Source organism: Podarcis vaucheri, assembly GCF_965113315.1.
Source record: "Podarcis vaucheri genome assembly, chromosome: 2".
NCBI lineage: Eukaryota > Metazoa > Chordata > Lepidosauria > Squamata > Lacertidae > Podarcis > Podarcis vaucheri.
Window position 1 is genome coordinate 38,846,878 of NC_138760.1, and position 23,940 is coordinate 38,870,817.

The 23,940-nt window shown below is 46.3% G+C and overlaps 1 protein-coding gene across 8 annotated transcripts in view; it reads left to right on the forward strand.

Annotated features, from left to right (window-relative positions):
• Nucleotides 1–23,940, forward strand: part of TMEM94 (transmembrane protein 94) — a 78,085-nt gene that overhangs the window by 49,320 nt on the left and 4,825 nt on the right. For 6 of the 8 annotated variants that reach the window (XM_082203275.1, XM_082203274.1, XM_082203277.1 and 3 more), the window contains 19 exons: nt 849–1,013; nt 1,984–2,196; nt 3,142–3,457; nt 4,357–4,530; nt 5,775–5,877; nt 7,216–7,433; nt 10,290–10,471; nt 10,956–11,094; nt 11,830–11,945; nt 15,279–15,378; nt 15,486–15,594; nt 17,490–17,679; nt 18,016–18,093; nt 18,869–18,954; nt 19,748–19,829; nt 21,299–21,459; nt 22,335–22,429; nt 22,902–22,995; nt 23,497–23,667. In XM_082203275.1, coding sequence (XP_082059401.1) covers nt 849–1,013; nt 1,984–2,196; nt 3,142–3,457; nt 4,357–4,530; nt 5,775–5,877; nt 7,216–7,433; nt 10,290–10,471; nt 10,956–11,094; nt 11,830–11,945; nt 15,279–15,378; nt 15,486–15,594; nt 17,490–17,679; nt 18,016–18,093; nt 18,869–18,954; nt 19,748–19,829; nt 21,299–21,459; nt 22,335–22,429; nt 22,902–22,995; nt 23,497–23,667 — 2,792 coding nt within the window. The remainder of the gene's footprint in view (nt 1–848; nt 1,014–1,983; nt 2,197–3,141; nt 3,458–4,356; nt 4,531–5,774; nt 5,878–7,215; nt 7,434–10,289; nt 10,472–10,955; nt 11,095–11,829; nt 11,946–15,278; nt 15,379–15,485; nt 15,595–17,489; nt 17,680–18,015; nt 18,094–18,868; nt 18,955–19,747; nt 19,830–21,298; nt 21,460–22,334; nt 22,430–22,901; nt 22,996–23,496; nt 23,668–23,940) is intronic. The other 2 variants (XM_082203272.1, XM_082203271.1) reach the window with 2 other exon arrangements.

Here is a 23,940-nt window from a genome sequence, read left to right on the forward strand (position 1 = left end):
TTGCCTGACTTCGTGTCAAGGCAGTTTCCAAAAGATTCTTCTAAATCCCATGAGGGCATCTGTATTGTTAGCTGGATATTTCTGAGTTAGTGACTTAGATAATACATTCAGCTTGACCCTGATGTCTGAAACACAGGAGGTCAGATTTCTGCAATAACCATGGGCAAGCTCTTATGACCTGGATGGGCTAGCTAGCTGTTTCTTGCTTCAAGCAACTGACAGTAGTATCTGCTGGTCAGAGAAAGATGTGATAGACCCAAGCTCTTTCTTTTTAAATGAATCACATATAAATCTGAGCTTACTGTTTTTTGCCTTGGAAGCATTTACACTCCAAGTACTCATTCTAGAGTTGTGCCTTCTGCCCTCTCTGTCGCTCTCTTTTTTTTGGTAGCATTCCTCATTCCTGCACTTAGCATAGATAGTTTTCAGGAGATTGTCCTACGTGGAGCAGCCTGGGAAACTTGCGGCAGTAAGTCGTAAAGGACACTGACAAGGGTCACATTTTGCTTTCTTCAGCTTGAATGCTTCTTGGCCTTAGATGGCTTATCACTAAACTGGGGAGGCTGCTTGCCACTGAACCATCCTGTCTTTAAACTATCTTGTGGTGGCACCTGCGCATTAAACTGACAGAGATGTTGAGGAGGTTAGTGCTGTATTTGGTAGCATTAAGGGAAGTCTCCAGGGATGGGAGGCTACTCAGAAAGGGCCTTTCCTTCTACTATCCATTGTGCTTGAAGGGTGAGGTGATACAGCTGATATTTATCTGCCTCAGTGATTCATGCACAGTCTTGCCAATAGTTTTTTGTGTGTCCCTGGGGTGTTGTGGGATGTCTTGGGCCTGTTTTTAGGTGCTTTGCTGTGTGGATAAGCAAGGAATTCTGTCCTGGCCTAATCCCAGTCCAGAGACGGTTTTGTTCTTCAGTGGTAAAGTGGAACCTCCTCATAGCAGCCATGAAGACCTGACGGATGAACTCTCCACACGCTCCTTCTGCCACCCAGAATTGGACGAAGAGGTGAGAGACAGTTTTTTGGACCATAGAGTCTGGTTTGTCACGAAATTCTGCCTTCTTTTCTCTCCAGTTTCTAGAAGACCCCTCAACCCTCTTGTGTCTTGACATCTGCCAGAGAGACCCTTTTCAGGCTTTCACCCTCTAGCAGTGCATTACTGGCTTCCCCTCAGAGCAAGGCCCTTCTTCACAGTTGCCCAACAATGTGGAATGAAGCTTGTCCTCAGGACGGTGTACTCAGCCTCATTCTTAGCTGGGATTTTCAGTTAATAAAAAAACTGGTCTGCTTTGTCTATCCTTTGATAAACTGCTTCCAGTTTGCTTTCTAATTTTAGCTGACTTTCTTTCGTTTTATTGGATGCTATTGGTTTTTATACTGTTACTGCAAAGTGCTTCATAAATTCTAGTTTTGAAAAGCGGCATATAAATAAATAAATAAACAAATAACTTATTTGCCACCACTATTTATTTAGTTTGAAAATTTGGGACTTGCTTTATCTTACATAATCAACTCAGTAGTGGCTCCTAGGGGGAAATAAAGCAATGAAAAAAATAAGACATAAAATTGAACAGTAAAAAAGCAGCAATACCATGGTGAACCAACCAACAAAACATTAATAATAATAATAATAATAATAATAATAATAATAATAATAATAAAAAATAATTCACACATATACCCCCCTTCATATCAGTCAGAATGATTAAAACAGCGAGCAACAAATGAATAAATTGGAATTAATATTGGGAATCTGGAGAATCAAAAAGTTCACTCGTCCCCCCATCTTCTGCCACAAGTTGTCCACTTGAGTGACCAAGGCAGTTTCTGTCTTAAAACCGGGTCCAACTTCCCCCTTCACCTGGAAGGATAAACCAAGTCTTCTGGGGCCCCGAAGTTGCTAAGTAATGCATTTTTCCTCCTCCAGTTCGACTCACAGGTGTTTCTCTCCTTATCTCTTCTTATGCTGTATTTCAGCCCCACGAAAGGGACGCTCTGCTCTCGGGGCCTTTGTCAGACATCGTTCACATCACCAATGAGCAAGACAGAGCAGAGTGGTCTACCGGCAACACCCCAAAGTCTTCTGAGGCTCATACTCACAAGAAGCCAACCGGCCGCAGCAAACACCCTTCGGGATCCAATGTGAGCTTCAGTAAGGACATCGAGGGTGGGGAGGAGGAGCCTATGCAGGTAAGGAATGGCAAAGGCTGCAGAGGTCAGGAGCTTGTCCTGTCCAGTTAGGAGAAAGGTGGCGTCCCAGTCTGCTAAGGAGTCATCCGTAGATAAGGCGGGAGGATAAGAGTTGTGAACATGAGAGAGGAAGAAAGAGCATTTGAAAACTCCTCTTCTTAGGGCAAAAGGAATAAGTGTGTCTTAGGGGAAATTATAAGTGCCTGCTGCCCCAAAGCACCACGGACTGATTTGCACGTGGCTGCCTAGCTAGGTTTATGATTTAAGGCCTTGTGCCTCTATGTCTGTCTGTAGAGAGACCGAAGGTTTTTCAGGACGCTAATTATTCTGCCAATTAAATGAAAGAGTTCTGAGGGCTGTTTGTAGTTCCTAGGTAGGAACCCGAAGCCCTGCAGATGTCAAGGATGATAGAAGTTGCCGTCTAGCAACATTTACAGGTCCACAAGTTCTCCACTCCTGCTTTAGGAGAATACACAACAGAGGATGGCAGAACCAATAGGTTAGAGAAGCAGGACTCATTTCATGTGCAAGTTTCTAGGTGAGTGGCTTCGCTGGCCATTGTTATGCAATGTTACAGCAAGTAAAAAGTTTCTGGTGCCAATCCAGTAGTGCCTGAGTCACTCAAGCCTATTGATTACCGTGGGTTTAAGCAACATCTGTGTTAAGTCATTGACTTCCCATCCACAAGCTCTAACCCAGTCCTCACAGCTTTGGGTCCCCAGACATTTTTGAATCACAACTCCCATCATCCCTGACCTTTGACCTTGCTGGCTGGGTCTGATGGGTTTTATGGTCAAAGAGCATCTGCAGTGTCAAAGCTTCCCCACCACTGATGTAGCCTGCGAGTTGCGCACTAACCATTTCTCAGTTTCTCTCCCCCTCTGAAAGGGGAACGGACACTGGCACCTTAACTTTTGACTTTGCGTTTCTTGAATGTTGAGCCAGGTTGAGGCTGACAGCGAGGGACTGGCCTGCGAGGCGGAAGACTTTGTGTGCGATTACCACTTGGAGATGCTGAGCCTCTCCCAGGACCAGCAGAATCCCTCCTGCATCCAGTTTGACGACTCCAACTGGCAGATGCACTTGACCTCCCTGAAGCCCCTGGGCTTGAACGTGCTGCTTAACTTGTGCAACGCCAGCGTGACGGAGCGCCTGTGCCGATTCTCCGACCACCTCTGCAACATCGCCTTGCAGGAGACGCACAACGCCGTGTTGCCTGTCCATATTCCGTGGGGACTTTGTGAGCTGGCTAGGCTCATAGGTGAGGAGGGCAGAGGCGGAGAGGTCAGCTGGTGAGGGGTGCCACTGTAACTTTGCCGTGTGTTAGCTCAGGGGACTCTCTCAGCGTATGCGTGGGTTACGTTCTGGGTCCCTGTGCACACAAGTGAAATCATGTAAAATGGGAAGCACCCTCCAAACACTCTTTAAATGCCCTCTTGGCTGTTCTCTCTCCAACCCATGCCATAAATATGCATCCGGGGGGGGGAAAAGAAGAGGTAACTGATAATCTTGAATCAGTGCTTGAAGTTAGTCCCTGTTTAGGGAAGTTTTTAATATTTAATGCTGTATTGTTTTTAACACTTGTTTGGAAGCCACCCAGAGTGGCTGGGGAAACTCATCCGGATGGACGGGGTATAAATAATAAATTATTATTATTATTATTATTATTATTATTATTATTATTATTATTATTATTTATTAAAAATAAATAAATCCTCAGCTGGAATTGAAGCTCTGGGGCTGGCAGGAGGCTGAATGACATGCGGGAAAGCGGCTGTTGCTGTTGCGCTACCATTCAGCTGTTAGGCGGGAGGAGTAGTGTAAACAAAGCCCCGCTGTGCCCCCTGACTCTTTGAGGCCTCATCTGCTCTCACTGATGTCCTCTTTGGGCTCTGGGGGAGGGTCTCCTTGTGAGCCACGAGGACTCTCCAGCTCTCTCCCGCTATTTCCGTGTTTGAATTGTTTTATTTATTTCCTGGCACTGTGCGTATACGCGTGAGTCAATTCCGCTAGGTGGTTATATGAGGCAAGGCAGTCCTTTAGGCGATGATCATAGGCAGAGGAGAATGGCAGATGAACTTGGAGAGCAGCGCCATATTCCTTGGGATTCCTGTTGTTCAAGAATTCCCCTCCCATATTACTTTTTCCCTCCTCCCCCAGGCTTTACACCTGGTGCCAAAGAGCTTTTCAAGCAGGAGAACTACTTGGCCCTTTACCGGCTGCCATCAGATGAGATGGTGAAGGAGACGATGCTTGGGAAACTCTCATTCATCACCAAAAGGAGACCACCTTTGAGCCACATGATCAGCCTTTTTGTCAAAGACACTACTACCAGTAAGGACACTGACTTGGCGGGATTTTGACTAACATGTGATCAGAAGGATGATGGGACTGCAATTTGGCTGGTGGCCTAGCCAATCTATTCAGGGCCTTTTATATGTATTCTTAGGGGAATAGCAAAGGACTTGGGAACGTGGTCCTAAAATATAAGCCAGAACAGGCCATTTCTATGCTACTACAGGGAAGTTACCAATTCTCTCCAGTGGAGGCTCCTAGGAGAGGAGCTATTTCTCAGTGGCTGGCTGGTGTTAGTTTCAACTGAGGCCTTAAGTTGAAATTTGGGGGGTTGTTTTAGTTGCTGCCGAGAACCAGGATATTAAACTTTATTGTCAGTCAGGTCACCATGGCTTGTTCCCTGTGTTTCTTCCTGTTTAGTTCAAAAGCTTATGTATGTTCCATACTTGCCTTGGAAGTTTCCAGACTCAGTGAAGGACTATGCAGACGAAGAAGCTGAAATTTTATTACCATTTATTTTCAATATGTAAAGCCCCGGAAGACTTACAGTGAATAATAACAGACTTAAAAGCCAAGTTTGTTTAGGTCACACTCCAGCGTCTCCCTCAGGCAGACAAACAGAGCAGGCTCTCCAGGACAACGGCTGAACACTAGGAAGCTACTGCTAGCCTTTTTCCTTCAGAGAGGCATAGGAATATATATTTAAAGGCAGTTACCATGTTAGAGAGAGGGAAGAGAGATTCGCTTGGGTCTTTCATCTAAAGAGTGCCTGAGAGTTGTCCGTGGGGCACAGTGTTGAGAAGAGGCAGCTCTGCTGGGAAAGGAGGGGCAGGCAGCAAACTTTTCTCAGAGACACCGTCTGGGTTTTGTGTACCTGACGCTAAATGGGGGAGAAGTCGTCTTCTTGATCCAAAAGGTGCCACAGAATAATTGCACTTCCAGCAATAGACTTGCAGCACCTTCTGTCTTTCCTCCCTCCCCATCCTGGCCACTTGTCACATTGATGGGCATGTTGCTAGTACTTGTATAACACTTAGCAAATGGTTTTCGCTCCTCTCCTGGCTCCTGACAGTTGATCTTCTGCTTTAGCGTAGATTTTATGATAGACAGAAAAGTTTCTTCTAGCGCCTACTTAAAATGTGTTTAATCACCATTTGTCACATTATCAAATGTACCCAGGGAGCCTGTGGGCGATGTAGAGTGTTAGAAATCTTCACAATAAGCCAGCCTGTCAGCAAGCAATTTTTAGAGTTGAGACACAGGTCCATGTTTTTCTCTCTCAGGCACTGAGCAGATGCTTTCCCATGGGACTGCTGACGTCATCCTGGAGGCCTGCACAGACTTCTGGGACGGTTCAGATATTTATCCACTGTCTGGCTCTGACAGGTAGGCAACCTTATCTGCACAAGTCACCGGCTGCTGAAAACAAACTGCTGGAGAGATTTATGTTTGGGTAGCCTGCGATGTTTGCTTTCTCCAAAGGCTGCTTATGGCTGTGGGCAAGTCATAGTTATGGGGCTCTGTATGCAGAGATCTTCCTGCAGAGGAAGGTTTAGGCTGCCCACAGATGATGCCTTTTCAGAAATCACGGAGGCAGCATTGTAGAGCTGTCATTGGCCCTGATACACACTTGCACTCTTGGTGCCTCTCTGTTTGCGTCAAGTGGGTTTTTCAGATTTTTGTAATGCTTCATGCTGCCCCTTGTTAAGCCCAAAGAAGCCTGCAAGAGCACGACAAGTGCTGCTGCAATACAGTCATACCTCAGGTTGAATACGCTTCGAGTTGAGCGCGTTCGATTTGCGCTCCGCGGCAACCCGGAAGTAACAGAGTGTGTTACTTCCGGGTTTCGCCGCTTGCTCATGCGCAGACGCTCAAAATGACGTCACGTGCATGTGCAGAAGTGGCGAAAAGCGACGCACGCGTGCAGACGTGCCATCGCTGGTTACGTTTGCTTTTAGATGCGAACGGGGCTCCAGAACGGATCCTGTTCATATCTAGAGGTACCACTGTACAGGTGTGCGGGATGAGCTATGTAGTGGCCAGAGCAAGTAACCCAAGGTTCTTTCCCCACCAATTTCTGGAACAATTTAAAATGCTTTGTGATTACGCGCTCGCGCGCGCACACACACACACATCACGCATAGAATGCACATCAATGCAGATTTTGGGTATGTGTGCATGTACATCATTTTACAATTTGTTTTAAACAAGGAAAGAGAGAGCAGTGCAAACCGTTCAGGTGTTGTAAAGAACTTACAAAGTTTAGCCAAAAGACTAAATGCAAGGTTACATAATCAGGTACAGGAACAAATAAGTGTCTGTGTATATTTATATACACACATACATATATACATACATTTAGAATTTATATCTATGCAGGAGTGTGCATTGCGAGCGTACACACACAACTGTCACAGATGTGAATGAATTTTGAATACTGGCCGTGGGGAAGCAAGTGCTGACCCATGAGAAATGTGGAAGGGGTTGATGCACAAGGGCTGTGAACCATTAGTATCAAAGGAAAGATGCCTCAAAATACTCGATAAGGAATGAACAGAAGCCGCTTCCTTGCCTCCTCTCAGCTCCAATAGATTCTGCCCCTGAAAAGCATGAGTCTGGGCAGTAGTTTTACTAGCCAGGCATGTGTTGGCGTGCAGACGTTGAGACTGTTTTGTGCTTAACATCTCTCTGGTGGCCTTTGTCATTCTCTCTCTCTGCTCTCAGGAAGAAAGTGTTGGATTTCTACCAGCGTGCCTGTCTTTCGGGCTATTGCTCCGCCTTCTCTTACAAGCCCATGCACTGCGCCTTGTCCTCCCAGCTCAATGGGAAGTGCATAGAGCTAGTGCAGGTCCCCGGGCAGAGTGCCATCTTCACGTCCTGTGACCTCCCTGGGACGACGCCCATCAAGCAGAGCAGCCGGAGGAACAGCTGGAGCTCTGATGGTAGGTGCCTTGCCTCCATTGCAGATCCTTCCATGCATGCATCTGGGGCGGTGCTCCGTCAGCTTTGGTTTGTTGCTGGTTTTTTTTTATCTCAGGGCACTCTTCAAGTGACTCCGAGATGGACACCTAGGATTCCGTAACCACAAGGTTGCGGAAAAATGACCTTAGGAGAGAAGTTTGAGGGCTGTGTCCAACTCTGTGTGTGATGAGTTCCACTCTTGCAGTGGGATTTTCCCATTCCTCTCCTCTCCCCTGATCTGCTCCTGAGTGTCCCCCAACCCTCTGGAGCACATTTGAAGATGCAACAGGGGCTGCAGGGGAAGGGGAAGTTCCATTGCATAAGCAGGCATCTGCTGTGCATGTGGCACAGCAGCTCTGGACATAACCCATAGGATTTAAAAACCCAGTTGTTGGGTGTAGATGCTTTGAATCAAACAATTCAAATGTGTTTTGCACAATGATGTGACGTGGAACGCAAATCTGGTGAGACCCTTGTTCCATCACAGTGCCTTCCATGTGACAATCACCAAGAAAATGAAGAGAAAAATATCTTGTAAATGGAGAACCTCCGCTAAATAATTTACTTTTGAGCAAGCAAACGAAAAAGTGCGAATCTTAATAGTGTTGACTATTATTAATCCAGTCTTTTTGGAAATTTTCTTTTGGAGGTTAACTGTTTGAAAGATTATGTTTTCTATGTTTTAACGGTGATCCTAGGATGGAAAGCTCCACGACTGCATAAACACTCATTGGCCTTGATCTCCACATCACATCAGGAATTCTCTGTTTCCTCATTGTTCAAGGTCTCAACCTTGTCCCCATCTGACCTGCCAATTGCGGAAGAATCCTGCTTGTCTAAATTTTGACACATTATATTCGGGTAGGCTGCCTTGTCATCAGAAAAGAGGGCTCATTTGATCCAGCTTCTTCAGATCGCCTTCTTTTCTTGCTGCTTATTAGTTTCAGCCAGGCAAGCTCCTCTGAGTGTCCTTGAGCAGATCAGTAAGGATGATTTCAGATGCCCCGCCTGTCCATGGACAGACCACGGGCCGAATCTTCCAGCCTTGACTTGCTTAATCTCACGTAATATTGGTTCTTGTTGAGAAGAGGTGATAGTTAGCCTTCCCAATCCTACCTCTACCTTTCACCAAATGGCATAAAAATGGGAATTAAGAACATGGTGACATTCCTGTGTGCATTCTGTTACTAGCTTTTAATGCTGTGCTATAGGTAACAAACCTCCTCTGTTCCTCAACTTGCCTCCTGTTTCCTATCATTTATTGTCCTCTTGCATGGACAATAATTATTTGAGGGATGGGTGGGGTGGGGTACACTAACATACCTGATTTAGAAATAAATAAAAATGTTAGGCAACGTGTGAATCTGTTCTTAGTCAACCCTACATTTGCAATGGAGGCTGACCTGACCTGTTTCACAGGGAGCTGCATAGCTTTTAAGAGATGGGAAGTATCAGCACAAAGACTAAAAGGTTGACTCTGGGGAGAGAATCTTAAGTCTGACATAGGTAAAGATAAAGGGACCCCTGACCATTAGGTCCAGTCTTGGACGACTCTGGAGTTGCGGCGCTCATCTCGCTTTACTGGCTGAGGGAGCCGGCATACAGCTTCCAGGTCATGTGCCCAGCATGACTAAGCTGTTTCTGGCGAACCAGAGCAGCGCACAGAAACGCCGTTTACCTTCCCGCTGGAGCGGTACCTATTTATCTACTTGCACTTGATGTGCTTTCAAACTGCTAGGTTGGCAGGAGCAGGGACCGAGCAACGGGAGCTCACCCTGTCGCGGGGATTTGAACCACCGACCTTCTGATCAGCAAGCCCTAGGCTCTGTGGTGTAGAGCACAGCGCCACCCGTGTCCCTAAGTCTGACATAAAGTGGTAGAATTCTGAGCAGGGAGAATGGACTGCATCATTTCTTCAGACTGCCAGTGGGGTGGGTCACATTTTTGAAGGCTCCCTTTAAGGAGGAAACTAACACAGTGGAGAGAGCGATGGGCTCTCGAATGCGACTGGGGCCCTCCAGAGGTTGCTGCACTGCGGCTCTCATCATCCTTGGCCGGTAGCCATGCTGGCTGGGCCTGATGGGAGTTGTAGTCCAGCCCCATCTGGAGGGCTACACATCCCTCACCCCTGGGCTGTGGAAGCATTCTCCTAGATGTGATCACTTTTGTGTGTGGTGTCCTTCACCTGCAGTCTGAAGTGCTGCTGTTTGCTCCGAAGGGCATGTCAGAATGGCTCAAGTGGAGATATTATGTCAATGTTTATTATTACGACAAACAGCCAGCACACCAAAACCAGAATTTCTGCATAATTCTTTAGATAAACGACAAAAACGGTCAGTATGGGATTTAACAGTGAATATACTAACTAAGTGGACTTGAAATACGTTCAATTGCAGAGAATTCTACCACCTTGTCCTACTGGCTCTGTAGACCAGGCCTTAATGTGTTAAAATGATCCTCGTTGTTCTACAACAGGCATAGGCAAACTCCAGCCTTCCAGATGTTTGGGACTATAATTCCCATCATCCCTAGCTAACAGGACCAGTGGTCAGGGATGATGGGAATTGTAGTCCCAAACATCTGGAGGGCCGGAGTTTGCCTATGCCTGTTCTACAACATAACTATATTAAGTAGAACACACCCTTTGTATAGCTTTTACTGCTACCGCTTAGAAGTGATGGGCAACTTTTTGTTTTCTCTCCCCCTGCGTTCTTGGTGTGTCTTTCTCTTTTATGGGTATGTCTCTGTTCTCCTGGGCCTATTCCTCCTCTGTGTCTCTATATATTTGGCATTTCGGCCTGCCTCCACACACTTGCCTTTTCTTCACATGCCCAAAGAAGGGATTGGGGAAGCGATGGAGAAGGAGGACTGCATCCAGGCTCTGAGTGGCCAGATCTTCATGGGAATGGTCTCGTCCCAGTATCAGGCCCGATCAGATGTTGTCCGCCTCATTGAGGGACTTGTCAATGCCTGCATTCGTTTTGTCTACTTCTCCCTGGAAGATGAGCTCAAGAGCAAGGTAGGCTTTCCCTTGACTTACTCTACCACTTCTCAGAGTTCCTGCAGCGGCCATATCAAAGGCACAGCCACCTCACTCATCCTAGGGCTGGTTCAGATTGCAAGATTATTCCTGGTTTTTTATATATACAGTGGTGCCCCGCAAGACGAATGCCTTGCAAGACGGAAAACTCGCTAGACGAAAGAGTTTTCCGTTTTGGAGGTGCTTCGCAAAACGAATCTCTTATGGGCTTGCTTCGCAAGACGAAAATGTCTTGCGAGTTCCTGTGGGGTTCCCCCCCTTTTTCTAAGCCGCTAAGCCGCTTATTAGCTGATCCGATAAGCCGCTAATAGCGCTAATCCGTCAAGGGGCTTGCTTTGCAAGACAAAAAAACCGCTAGACGAAGAGAATCACAGAACGGATTCTTTTCATCTTGCAAGGCACCACTGTATGCATGTTTCTCCCACTTTGGCTATGCTGCTACCATAGTGCCTTTCCTCCACAGGTGTTTGCTGAGAAGATGGGTCTGGAGACCGGCTGGAATTGCCACATATCCCTGACACCCAATGGAGATGTGCCTGGTTCCGAAATCCCTCCTTCCAGCCCCAGCCATGCAGGCTCCTTGCGCGATGATCTGCAGCAGGGTGAGCAAATAGTCCTAAGGGGAATGGTGGCTGCAGTCCAAGTGTCTGTTCAAAGCAAATCCATCTGATGATTGAACCAAACCCATGAGATTTACAGTCAGCAAGACAGGCACTATTACTAAAGCCAGGCCAAACTTTAGAAATAGCTATGGGACAGTCCCACTTCGTTAATTTCTCAAAGCCTTAAAACCAGGGGACCAAGGCTTTACAAATAATACTGTCATATACGGTACAGGCATTCAACTGGTGAAATTCTCCCCATCTGGGTGGGGAAAGCTTTGCCTGTTGAATTCCATGTTGTTCTCAAAGGCAGAGGTACCTTTCTTGGAAACATTAAGACAAGCCTAGTTATAAGCTGTGCCCCTTCTGTCCAATTTGATACCTGAGGTTTTTGCTGCAGCCCATCACATCTGTTTAGTTTTTATGTCACCGCTGGGATATGGTTGTCTTGATTTTCAGCCTTTCCACGTAGTACATTCTTTTTGCGGTCTTTTCCGGCGCAGGAGGAAGGAGACAGACGCTTTAAAACTCAGCAAAGTTCTGAACTGATACTGCCAGCTCTGGTTAGATGAGTCATTTTCAAAACACCTCTTATTTTAGGAGAACCCAGAAAATCCAAGCTTGCTTTTCCAGGCTGTCACAAAGCCACATGAGGGGCGGGTGTGTGCCTTGTGTCGGCATTTTGGTGTGAGCCTTCCAAGCCGTAACGCTGCTTTCTTTCTCTGTCCTTGCCAGTTTCCCGAGAAGATGCAGAGGGGCTTCTGCTGATGGAGGAGGAAGGACACTCCGACCTTATTAGCTTTCAGCCAACCGACAGTGACATCCCCAGCTTCCTGGAGGATTGCAATAGGGTGAGACTGACAGCAGGACACCTTACTTAGGAACCCAAAGCGTTTGACTGTATCTCCCAGCAATGAACTTGATGGCTGTTGTTGCTTCTCTAAACCTCTTGAGAGGCCGTTTACAGCTTAATCATATCCATGTCTACTCAGAAGTCTGTTCCATTTAGGTCACTTACTTTCAGATGAGTGTGTATAGGATTGCACCCTAACAGTCCGCTTCCTTAAATCATCCCTAATTGATTAAGCCTGCATAACAGGAGGCAGCAACTTTTTTTGTTTAAGGATGCAGAGGTAGCTGCTGTGGTGAGGGCATCCTTGCAGCTTACCAGGAGAGGGCTGGGGAGGAGGACAAAGGCGAGGTTGGAGTTAGGGTGGATGCATTAGTGGGAGCCCTGCCAGTGCATCCACACAATCTCACCTTTCCTGCTGCCCTAGCCCTGTCCCAGGTAAGCTGAGGTGCTGCTAGTGTTGAGAGGGTGTCTCTGTGGCTCTGCCCTGCAACACTGCCCACTGCTAAAAGAATGCAAGCAGGACGAGTTAAGCTAGTGAATTTATCAGGGTACACTAAACTTGAGCAAGCAAGCTGGGGTCACACATTGCGGGGGGTGTTTCAAAATGGACATGGTCTGTGATGTGCTGGCACATGTCTTTCTTTAGCAGATCATAAAACGGGGGTGGGGGTGGAGTACAACACTGGGGAAAATACCACAACATTGAAAACAACGCTTGCCTTCAAAATATTTCCCCCCCCTAAATTGCTGCCATCTTCCTTAAAGCAAAATGAAAGATAATGCAACTTGAACTTTGTAGGAGAAAAGTTATTGATTAGGAGATAAAATGGGCTTTTGGATCTATTGCTGATGCTTCAGAAGAAGGGAAAATGATAGTTTAAGTACCATGAACTGACATGCCAGAAGAATAGAGGTGGGGTGGGGTGGATTATTGGAGAGAGAAGTAATACTATCATCTGTGAAGGCCAGGATGCTACTTTGAAGTGTCCAGTTTCTCTACTTCAAACTGGTTACAGATAGGTAGCCGTGTTGGTCTGCCATAGTCAAAATAAAAAAATTCCTTCCAGTAGCACCTTAAAGACCAACTAAGTTAGTTCTTGGTATGAGCTTTCGTGTGCATGCACACTTCTTCAGATACACATCTACTTCAAACTGATCTCTTTCATTCATCTTAGGAATGCTCATGGAAAGGGTTACATTTAATATGCTTCAATTCTCTCTTTTTTAAATATAATTTTTATTAACAGGCCAATCAAAAAACATTAATTCCAAATCACATTAGTTCCAAATTATACAGCCACCTTTTTCAAGTTTTTGTTGGGGGTACCCATACTTCAAGCTCCGAAAGGGATCCAAACTTCACTCTTGCTGCTGCTGCTTTAATTAAACAGTTCTATCCAGTTCTGTCCAGATAGTCTCTTTGTTTTTTTCCTCATCTTCTTGTTGTTATCATATATTCCTTTCTTTGTGATCTCTGATAATCTTCACAAGCGGGTTACAAACAAACATATTCTGTGTGGGTTTTACACTCTCCAATAGTCATATCACATAAAGGACAGGCGCCATTTCCACATCTCCGTAAAAAACATTCCCACAGTCTGTCTGTTGATTTCTACAGGCTTGCCAATCTATGTCTCAGGGGGACCTACCAGGTCAAGATCACATTCTGATAACCATACATTCACATTCCGATGACCCTGGTCCTCCTCCCCCTTGTCCTCCGGCAAGCCTGTCTTAACGGAAGTCCATTTTTAACTGTGTCATAGAACTTACTTTCCATTCCCCGTTGTTTCCACCAGTCCTCTCTTTGATCAGTAATTCATTTCCACACAGTTCTTAGCTCCTGCTTGTGATTAGTAATTAGCAACGATTCTTCTCTCTGGAGGGGAGGGTTATTGGTACTCACATAAGACAAAATAAGAAAGGTTTTTTCCTCCCCCCCCCTTTCTGTTTCACTCCAACATACCAGTCTTTTAATGATGATTCTTCACTTGATTTATTTGTCCAACCCGTCACTCCGCACGCAGAGATCCCATTAATCAGCAGTCTTTACTCCCGATCTTCACTTGATGTATGTGCATTAGCTTCTTCCCAATTATATATTTCCAGTTATATGTTTCGTGCTAATGCAAACCAGTGTGTGATTAGAGACAGCGTCAGCGAGAGCCAACGTCACCCGAGGGCTTTGTGCCAAGTGTCCTCACCCCCTTCTTTCGAATCCGGGGGTGAATTATGGACACAGCTGGCAAGGCAGTCCCCCCCCCCCATTCCCTTGGGGGGGCAGGGAGGCTGCATACTCCCATCACAGCCTCTTAATTACCTCGTGTGGGTCGGAGAGATGTTATTGTCGGCCATCTTCCAATGCGCCCCCTGGTGGCCCCCTATGCTTCAATTCTCAGTGGGATTTGAACCTCTCATCCACCTAGTTTGCAAATCTCTCTTTCTCTCTTACTGGTGGTGTGTAATCCTAAACTAGAGGCCTTCAATAAGTATTTAGTGTTGAGTGACCCACAGTAACTTTTTTCTGCCCAATCATTTATACATTTACCCATAAATTATTCTGGCTGCCTTCATTTTCCCTCGTAAATCATGTTTAGGGCTGCAGACTTTGCACTCTGAAGATTACTTTCTATAAGGGAGGGCTAGTCTATGTAATTTACACAAGGAAAAACCTTTCTCTTTCTGAGCTGTGTGAGCAGAGAAGTTCTTAATCTGTTGTAATTTGTATTATACACTAATATTTGGTGGTAACTAACAGATTTTTAAAAGAAGAATTGTGCTCTTAATCTGGTTTTGCTCTCCTGCTGTTTGCACACTCACTATTTGAAATTTCACTTACCCACCCAAGCCTCGCTATACGCTTCACAGATTCCCTTATCCAAAGAGCTGGCTTCCTTCCTTTTTTTTGAGCTTTGCTGGTTGGTGGCCACCATTTTGTCTCTCTTTTGCTGATTGGCTGCAGCCATTTCAGGGGGAAACCACGGAGAAATGGGTGATTTCCTGGGAACGCATTGTGTTTGTAAAGTGAGACTTGTGTATAGTTATGTTGCTGGCTGTGTAACATCTGGGAAGGGCAGAGGGTAGCTTGTTTGGGCGGATTAAGAGCAAGTCAGTGGTTGATGGCAATGAAAATCTTTCTGGCAAATGTCAGTTTGCACTTCCTCCTAACATAGCCCAATTTATCCGGCAATGAACAGGGGTTAGAGCAATCTCATTGCTCTGCCTTATCACTCCAGCTGCGGGGAATCTGATTCATCCTGAGCTTGTTGTTAGCCTTCACCCTCGTCTACCGTCTCCTTGGCTTGTTTAATTGCCGCTTCTTTCACTCCAGGCCAAACTGCCACGTGGAATCCACCAGGTGAGGCCCCACCTGCAGAATATTGACAACGTGCCTTTGCTTGTTCCTCTGTTTACAGATTGCACCCCAGAAAGTAAGTGGAGCTCAGGCTAGTGGATTCTTTGACGCTGAGATGGGGAGATCCGGGTGGAAACTAAGAGGGTGTCAACACACTTAACCCCTTTCCTGGTTCTCTTGCAGCCATGTGTGAGATGATTAAGATCATGCAGGAATACGGGGAGGTCACTTGCTGCCTCGGCAGCTCTGCCAACTTGCGCAACAACTGCCTTTTCCTTCAGAGCGACATCAGGTAAGATCAGGGGTCAGCAGACTTTTACAGCAGGGGGGCCGGTCCATTGTCCCTCAGACCTTGTGGGGGGCCGGACTATATATTGAAAAAAATAATAATGAACTAATACCTATGCCCCACAAAAAATCCAGAGATGCATTTTAAATAAAAGCACACATTCTACTCATGTAAAAACACCAGGCAGGCCCCACAAATAACCCAGAGATACATTTTAAATAAAAGGACACGTTCTACTAATGTAAAAACACACTGATTCCCGGACCGTCCACGGGCCAGATTGAGAAGGCGATTGGTCCAGATCCAGCCCCTGGGCCTTAGTTTGCCTACCCATGGGTCAGATGCACCCAGACTCTGGGTTTCTGGCTTTGAGCAGCTCAGTTTGTCCTCATTCATACCACTCCTTCATCCTGATTCCATTTCTGTGTTGACTTTCTTTGTTTTCTTCCGTTGCATCTCCATACAGAGTCCCAGGGAGACCTGAAAAGCACTCCTCTTTTTCTTTCCTTTGCCCTGGGTACAAAACTACTGCTATCTGATACCTCCCGGCAATACCTTTAGCAGACCAATGTGGAGGAAATACCTTTTATGCCACATCAGCAGTTTGACAAAACTGCTTAGAACAAATCCCACACTGAGCCCGTTGTTGTCTGAAATAGTTGCATAAGGAACATCCGTTCCAACGGCAACCTTTGCCACAGAGTTGCTGGGAAAGGATGTTCTGCCTACAACCATTTTGCAAAACACATGGCTCAGCGTTGGACTTGGTGCCATCGTTCGGATCTCTGATGTGGCATATGAGAACCTCCCTCCGTACTGGTGGCTCTTGGTCTCCTAAAAAGGAATGGGGATTACAATCCCACTCTCCTTGACTATTGGCCCCGCTGTCTGGAATTGGGACCCCAACTATCTGGAAGGCCACAGTCTCCTCACCCCGTCCTCAAATGTATAAAATCTTCTGCTCTTCTGGCAAAGCAGGAATGGGAGAGAAGCAGAGAGGAAAGCAGGTCAGAGCAGGTGCAGCAATCAATTTAGATAAAGGCAAAGGAGACCATTTTGAGCCCTCAAGCTGTTATTGCTTTATTCATCCATCAAGCTTGTTCTGTTAAAAGCACCCTTCTGAAAATCAAAGGGCTTTAAATGAATGATGCAGAGTTTGTTTGAAGAAATAGAGATGCATAATTTTGTGGGAATTATTTTGGTGGCAGGGAGGCTGGATGCTTGGCCCAGTCTCACCCCCCTACCCCAATATCAAAGAAGGCTTATGATCCAGAGATGCTCTTGCTGTTCCTTTGGCTCTCATTGTTCCATCTTGTTCTTGCTCCTGTACTTGGTAGAGTGCAAACCTTTACATGCTGGGCCAAGTATCCTCAAAGCTGCTTTTTAAACAAGGGAGTTTTGTAAAAATAGGTTTCATTTACCATGGCTTTTATGCTGATCTTATTTTTTTTCTTGGTTTTAGCTGATTTTACTTGATTCTGTGATGTGTGCTATATATTATCTGTAAGCTGCCTCAAATTAATTTTGGAAAGGTGGGGTATACATTTATCAGATAAAGTAATAAAAGGATCAGGCTACAATGATCCTTACTGCTGACTGAGTGGACCCCTATTTTCCTAGCGGTTCTTTTGTTATGATCTATGATCAGAGTTCTTTATTCAGTCCAATCTGTTCTGATTTCCTGTCTCGGGACATTTCCCTGCAGAGCTGGTGACCTTGCTGTGGATGGTCCGAAAGTAATCTGTAGCCCACTTGTTCACTTTTTAAAAAGCATCAATATTGTTGGACACCTCTGTATTTTGGATCAGTTTTGTAACCCCGAGGTGTTTGGCTGGGTGCACCTGGCTTATTACTCCCCATTATGTTTCCCTCTAACCTGTGTAGTATTGTCTGTGCAGCATAGCCCTGGATCCTCTTTACCCCTCTCGCTGCTCTTGGGAGACGTTTGGGTATGCCACCAGCACTAACATGACCCGTATCTCCGATGAGCTCACGCCTCTCCAGCTGTCTGGCCAGCTGAACAGCCTATCGTGCTCCCTGACCATTTATCCAGAAGAAACCATTGGGCTCATCAGACTTATAGAACAGGTAAAGCCCCCTTCCTTTTGAGCTGGTAGTAACACAGTTGTGACAATCTCCATCATTTAAATATGCTAACATTTTAGCATCTGTTTGGGCTTCCAGACTTAATAAAATAACTGTTCCATCCTTATTTTTCTTCTTGATGCAGAGAAGCTATTTGGCAGGACAGACGTTCCAGCCTGTTTTCTTTCCTTTTAAAAAGAAATCCTAATTGAAGCTTTCAGTTTTGATCCATATTTTTAAAAGTGGATCTGTTTACTGCACTCATCCCTGACAATATAAGAACAGTCTCTGTTTACTCATACCTTGCATACTATCCATTTTATATATGCTTTCTTTTAGGCCCGGCATGCAACTTACGGTATTCGCAAATGCTTCCTCTTCCTCCTCCAGTGTCAGCTGACACTGGTCATAATCCAGGTGAGTTATTCTGAATGGCATCAGGAAGCAGAAAGGACTGATTGTCTTGCAAGTCATCTAAGAGGAGGAGAGACCCAGAGGAAGCTGCTTAAGTTGGATATTTGCTAGCAGTATTCATTATCCTTGTGTCATGGAAGGCTGCCCTGATTCTAGTTGCTGTCCAAAGCGTACAGTGGAGCATCTTGTAATCGTAAATGTATGGTCCCCAAATTCTTCATTTGGAATAGTATATGCGTGGAAGGCAAAGTGTACTAGCTTTTCTAATTTTGTTCCGGTTTTCAAAATAAAGTTTTTTTGAGAGTGTTTTTTCTCTAAGCACTTAGCAGAGGCTAGCCACGCACAGGTCCTCACCTCCCAAAACAGAACTTCCTATCATGTCTTCGGCTACAAGGCCTGGAAGAGTTAAGTTAAAATAAGCAGAATGTTTCATTTTTAAAAAAAATGAAAAGCAGTGCAGTGCTGCCCAGGCAGTGGAATCCTGTGCACCACATTCTGTGTGTAGCAGCAACTGCTGGCTCCTTAATTGGTTGATTTTTGCATTTATATACTTCCTTGTTGCCATGGCACCCAAATGAACAAATATGCAAAATTGTTGAACAAATGAGTTCTTTCACGGTCCCTTCAGGATCCAATGGCATGAACTCCCTGCTCTGGACTCCCCATCCTTCTTAGTCGCCATCTTGTTTTTACAAGATGGGTGTGGTGACTTGCTGGTGGGTGCCCTTCGGTCTTCTGATCCTTCCGCTGATGGTGCCTTTTGCTGTCTTTTGCTTAGTTCCTTTCTTGCCTGGGGCAGCTGCCCCCCATTCTCAGTACCACCGACATCTTGTGGCTTTCCTGTTTCTGCTACCCGTTGCTAAGGTGAGTAAGGTTTCTCGCTGTGATTCACAAGCATGCTCTACTTTGGGGATGCTCGCAGGAGCTCCACTTCTTTCCCAAGATAAAATGGGGCCACACGGGGGACGGGCACCTGGTTTTCATGTTCTGGCCACCACGTTGGAGACCATGTGGAGTCCATAATGCTTATATGGATCAGCCTTCATGGTGTGGAGAGTTGGCTATGCTAGCGCTGTTCATCTCTGCTAGTGCTGGCCTGTAGGTTCTCTCTCTGCAAAAAAGATATGCTGAGTTGCTTTTGTCCATTACGGCCTACAGATAATGTTGTACTTCAGCTACCGTTGGCCCCAGCCAGCATGCCCAATGGTCAGGAATGTTTGGAGTTAACAGCAGCTTCCAGAGGGCCACAGGTTTCCCCTATCCCCACTGCAAGGCTTAAATCTGCTGTTCTTTTCACTAGTTGAGCAGGAACTGTGTTGGCCTCTGACTTCTGCTGTCTTTTGGGTATGGAGGCAATAAACAAGCAAGCGAGGGGAGGCCTGTTGTGACCTGGTTAACTGTGGACTGGTTTGAAGTGACTTGACAGTGCAGGAAGGAACTGTGTGAAAAGGGGCTCCCCATTAGCTGGCATTAACAACAACAACAACAAATTTATTTATTTATACCCTGCACATCTGGCTGGGTTTCCCCAGCCATTCTGGGTGGCTCCCAAACGAGTATTAAAAACACAATACAGCATTAAACACAATACAGCATTATGGGGGTTTCATGTGTGTAGTCTCAGCAGGTTAATTCTAGTTTTGTTTCCTCTTCCAAGTGTGTCCCTCCTGGGCAAGCCTCCTCACAGTTCCATCATGTCCATGGCAACTGGGAAGAACCTGACCTCCATTCCTAAAAAGGTAAGAAAAGGTTACGATTGGGTAGGCATTCACTAGGGTCCGCGTGTGGCAACGTCAGAAGGTGTGAAAGTAATGTTCTTACCAGCTGCCGACACATGACACCCCAGTGATTGCAGTGCCGCAGATCTTGCTAGCATGAGCTTAGCTAAATGTTTAGCATGCTGGAGTCTGGCCTCTACCTCGGGGGCCTTCCTACTGCCCAAGGCAAGAAAGTTGGCTCAGTCTCCTGCTGGCCAGTTCTCACTTCTGTTGCCGCTAGAGGGAACTGGGGCGAACAGCATAGGGAGAGCCGTGCTGGATCCGGCCAGAGGCTCGCCCTGTCAAACAGATGACTTTGGGAAGCCCACTAGCAGGATCTGAGCCCTCTGCCCCCTGTGATGCCCAGTCCATTGGAATGCAGATAAATAGATAAATGTGTCCACAGGTCCCAAAAGGTCAGCAATCCTCAGCTCCAGGTTTTCCTGAATGAAACTGATTGTTTGGATCCAGTCTTGGGCTGGCCCAAGATGTTTTGACGCTATAGGCAGAATGCCCTGTCCCCCTCCCCACACATCTAGGCCCCCTCTCTTGTCCCTGCTTCTGCCCCCTCACTGCTGCCAGCCCCATCACCTCAACTGTACCTGTGATTATGTCTGCACTACCACCGTGACACAGCAGTGGTGGTGAGGGCACATTGGCAGCAGTGAAGGCAACAGGGCTGGCCCCAGTGGGGTCAGACTCTCCACCTGAAGCAAATGGCTTCACCTCGCCTAGTGCAGGGGCCTCTCCTGTTTTACCATCCTAGCCCCTAACATACATTGGAAGCATCTTTGATGATTCTTCATGGATCTCTCGGTAGCAGGAGCCCCTTGCAGGGAGAGGGCCAGGCCAGGGTATCATCCTTTGGTGCCTCCACTTGTTCCTGGGAGTTTAATAATAATAATTACAATTACAGTATTATTATTATTATTAATTATTTCTACCCCACCCATCTGGCTTGGTTTCCCCAGCCACTCTGGGCAGTTTTCAACAGAACATTCAAAACAAAATAAAACTTCAAACATTAAAAACTTCTCTAAACAGGGCATCAGTGGGTGGTGCATGACTTTTTCTGCCCCTGAGTTGATGGGTTTATTTTTAATGATGATGATGATTCATCTCCAGACTTCCTCTTTCTCTTGTCATATACCCGTACTCCTCATTTGGTGATATTTATAATGCAACAGTCCCTGTAGTCCTGCAAAACGGTAGAAGGAGGGAGAGAGGGAGGTGGGTTGAAGAGTTGAGCCAACGGCAGCCACACACCCCAGTGACCTTTTAGTTTGGGCCTGAGGAACAGCCCTGGAGGAGTCTCGCTGGGGGGTGCTCACCCGACCCTCTTCCGGAAGACTGCAGCTGGTAAGCCTGAGGCTTGGGCAGGGGCCGGGGCACCCAAGGCCTGGCCTCCCATTCTTGTAAGTCACTCCGGCCTTCCCAACAATGTCTTGCAGACCCAGCAATACTTCCTGTTCTGCTTCCTGCTGAAATTCAGCCTCACCATTTGCACCTGCTTGGTTTGCTTTGGCTACATGCTGCAGGATTACTGTGCGAACTTCAACTCCTCTGCCTTCAATGTGAATGTCACGGGCTGCTCCTCTATCATGCTGCACAGGTTAGCGGGTGCTTAGGGTCCAGCTCTCACTGAAGTTCCCACCCAGAGGAAGTGTGTGTTGGGATGGTTTTAGCACAGCTTCTTTTAAGGTTTCGTTTGTGGGTGGCACAGTTTGGATTATGTAGACTATGTTGTTTATAGAATCATAGAGTTGGAAGGGGACCCCCAAAGACCATCTAGTCCAACCCCCTGCAATGCAGGGATCTCAACCAAAGCATTCATGACAGATTTCTAGTAGCTTTTACAAAGATGGGTCTAGAAGAGTGGAAAGTCATGGAATACAGGCTTGTGCTACGTTGCCCCTACTCTCAGGTTTCCCTATGCTGATAAGGACTAGAAACTTAGTTTCTTTAAAAAAACCTAAGGCTATGTTTTACACACACACACACACACACACACACACACACACACACACACACACTAAATTCAAGAAAGGTCACAAAGAAATTAAACAAAGCAATATAAAGTAGTTAAAACGGCAAAGCCGAAAAGAAAACAGCAATGGAAGTATTAAGAAGTCTTAAAACACCAACTCTGTGTTTTATTAATCGCCCCATAAATCACCACCTCAAGGTGATTTAAAAACAGTTTAAAATGCAAAAGCAACAAATACAGCTGGGGAAAGCCTGTGTGGTGGGGGGACAATTTGGTGGTAACAATTCAACAACGATTTAAGATAATTCCAGATACCTTTTGAAAGGCCACTTTTGGCTTGGGAATCCAGTGGAAGAGGTTGCATTGTGTGACTAACAGAGCCCGCGGGATCTTAGGACTAGCTCACGAGTCCCTCTGAAATCCAGTCTCTTCAAATGGGGTTCGTTGATGCCTTGAACCGTGATCTACGTCATGTGATGCCCCTATGCTTGCTTTTTCAGTAGTGCAGAAAGCTCCCCCGACTGGTTTGGAAAATTTTCCAGCATCCTTCTTCTGGCCCAAAAGTTCACTGCTGGGATGATTGTCTTACATACTGGTAAGAGATTTCCATTCCTCCTTGCTTGCTGTACTGAAGGGGGGTGGGGGGCTTGCAGCTTGCCATGGCAGGGATCGGGAGCTTTATCAATGTCCCAGCTGAAGGCAGATGTAAAACCAAACATCTTGACTCTCTGGCCAGTTTGATCAGTTGGCTTAGTCTTCCCCAGCCCTTGGCTGTTTAACTGCATAAAAACAGGCAGGAAGATTTCAGAAGAGGTGTTAGATAATTGTGTGGAGAGGGTGTGGAGTCAGGGGCTGCCAGTCAATGGTGGACTATCCTGGGTTTTGGAAACATCACTGGGCTGCTTTCTTCTTCTTTTTTGCTGAAAGCCCAGCAAGGTTACCTTGTGATTGGCTTTCTTGGATGACGAGCTTCAAAAACCACCACACTCTCGGGGATTTGTGCCCTCTGTATCTCTGGCAGGTCCACACATTAAAAAAAACAAAAACCTGTTGGTATTTCTTCACAGTGTTTATCTCTGTCACCCACGTCCATCGTACCAAACCACTGTGGAAGAAAAGCCCCTTCACTAACTTCTGGTGGACTCTGACAGTTGTCATTGTGTGAGTATCCTTTTCTGATTCCTCTAGGTGACTCTCTCTCCCCCCCCTGTCTTTATCTCTAATTATTCCATCTCCTGCTGTCCATTCTTCTCTTGAAGCATCACTCTTTTTTCTTCTTCTGTGTGCATTTCTGCAGCGCTATGTCTTTCTGGCTCTTGACATCAAATTCTTCCTTCCCCTAGCCTCGGATATCATCACGTCCCTCTCCCTGACTTGGCTGTTATGCCATGAGGCTCTCATCACCCCACTCCAAACTTCTAAAATGTTCATCCAGGAAAAGCGACCTCTTTGGAGATGCTGCCCACTTGGGTATGCCTGTCCCCATGATGCTGTGTTTTCCGTGGAGGCTGTTCACTACCTTAGGAGATCCTTTCCCCATTGGCAGGTTGTACTCTGGTTGCTGGTGGAAGAGGATGCAGAGTGGAGGAGAGAGCGCTGGGACAGAAGGCTGGACGTGCCCCTTCTATGTTTTTCCAAGTCTTGCTTTGTTTTTAATGGCAGGCTGCTGGGCCAAGTCATCCAGACCCTCCTGGACCTGAAGCTCTGGGTGAACCTCGAGTCTCCAGTGACCTACAAAATGGATGACATTCCCATGGCCTCCTGGCTGTTGGGTTTACTCTCTCTTATCCTTGTTGTGATCATCAATGAGACTGTCAAACTCCATGAAATCAGGTAAGGGAGCCTTGCCATGAGGTCTTGCTTAAAGGTAAAGGTAAAGGGACCCCTGACCATTAGGTCCAGTCGTGGCCAACTCTGGGGTTGTGGTGCTCATCTCGCTTTACTGGCCGAGGGAGCCGGCGTACAGCTTCCGGGTCATGTGGCCAGCATGACTAAGCCGCTTCTGGCAAACCAGAGCAGTGCGCGGAAACGCTGTTTACCTTCCTACCAGAGTGGTACCTATTTATCTACTTGCACTTTGACGTGCTTTCGAAGTGCTAGGTTGGC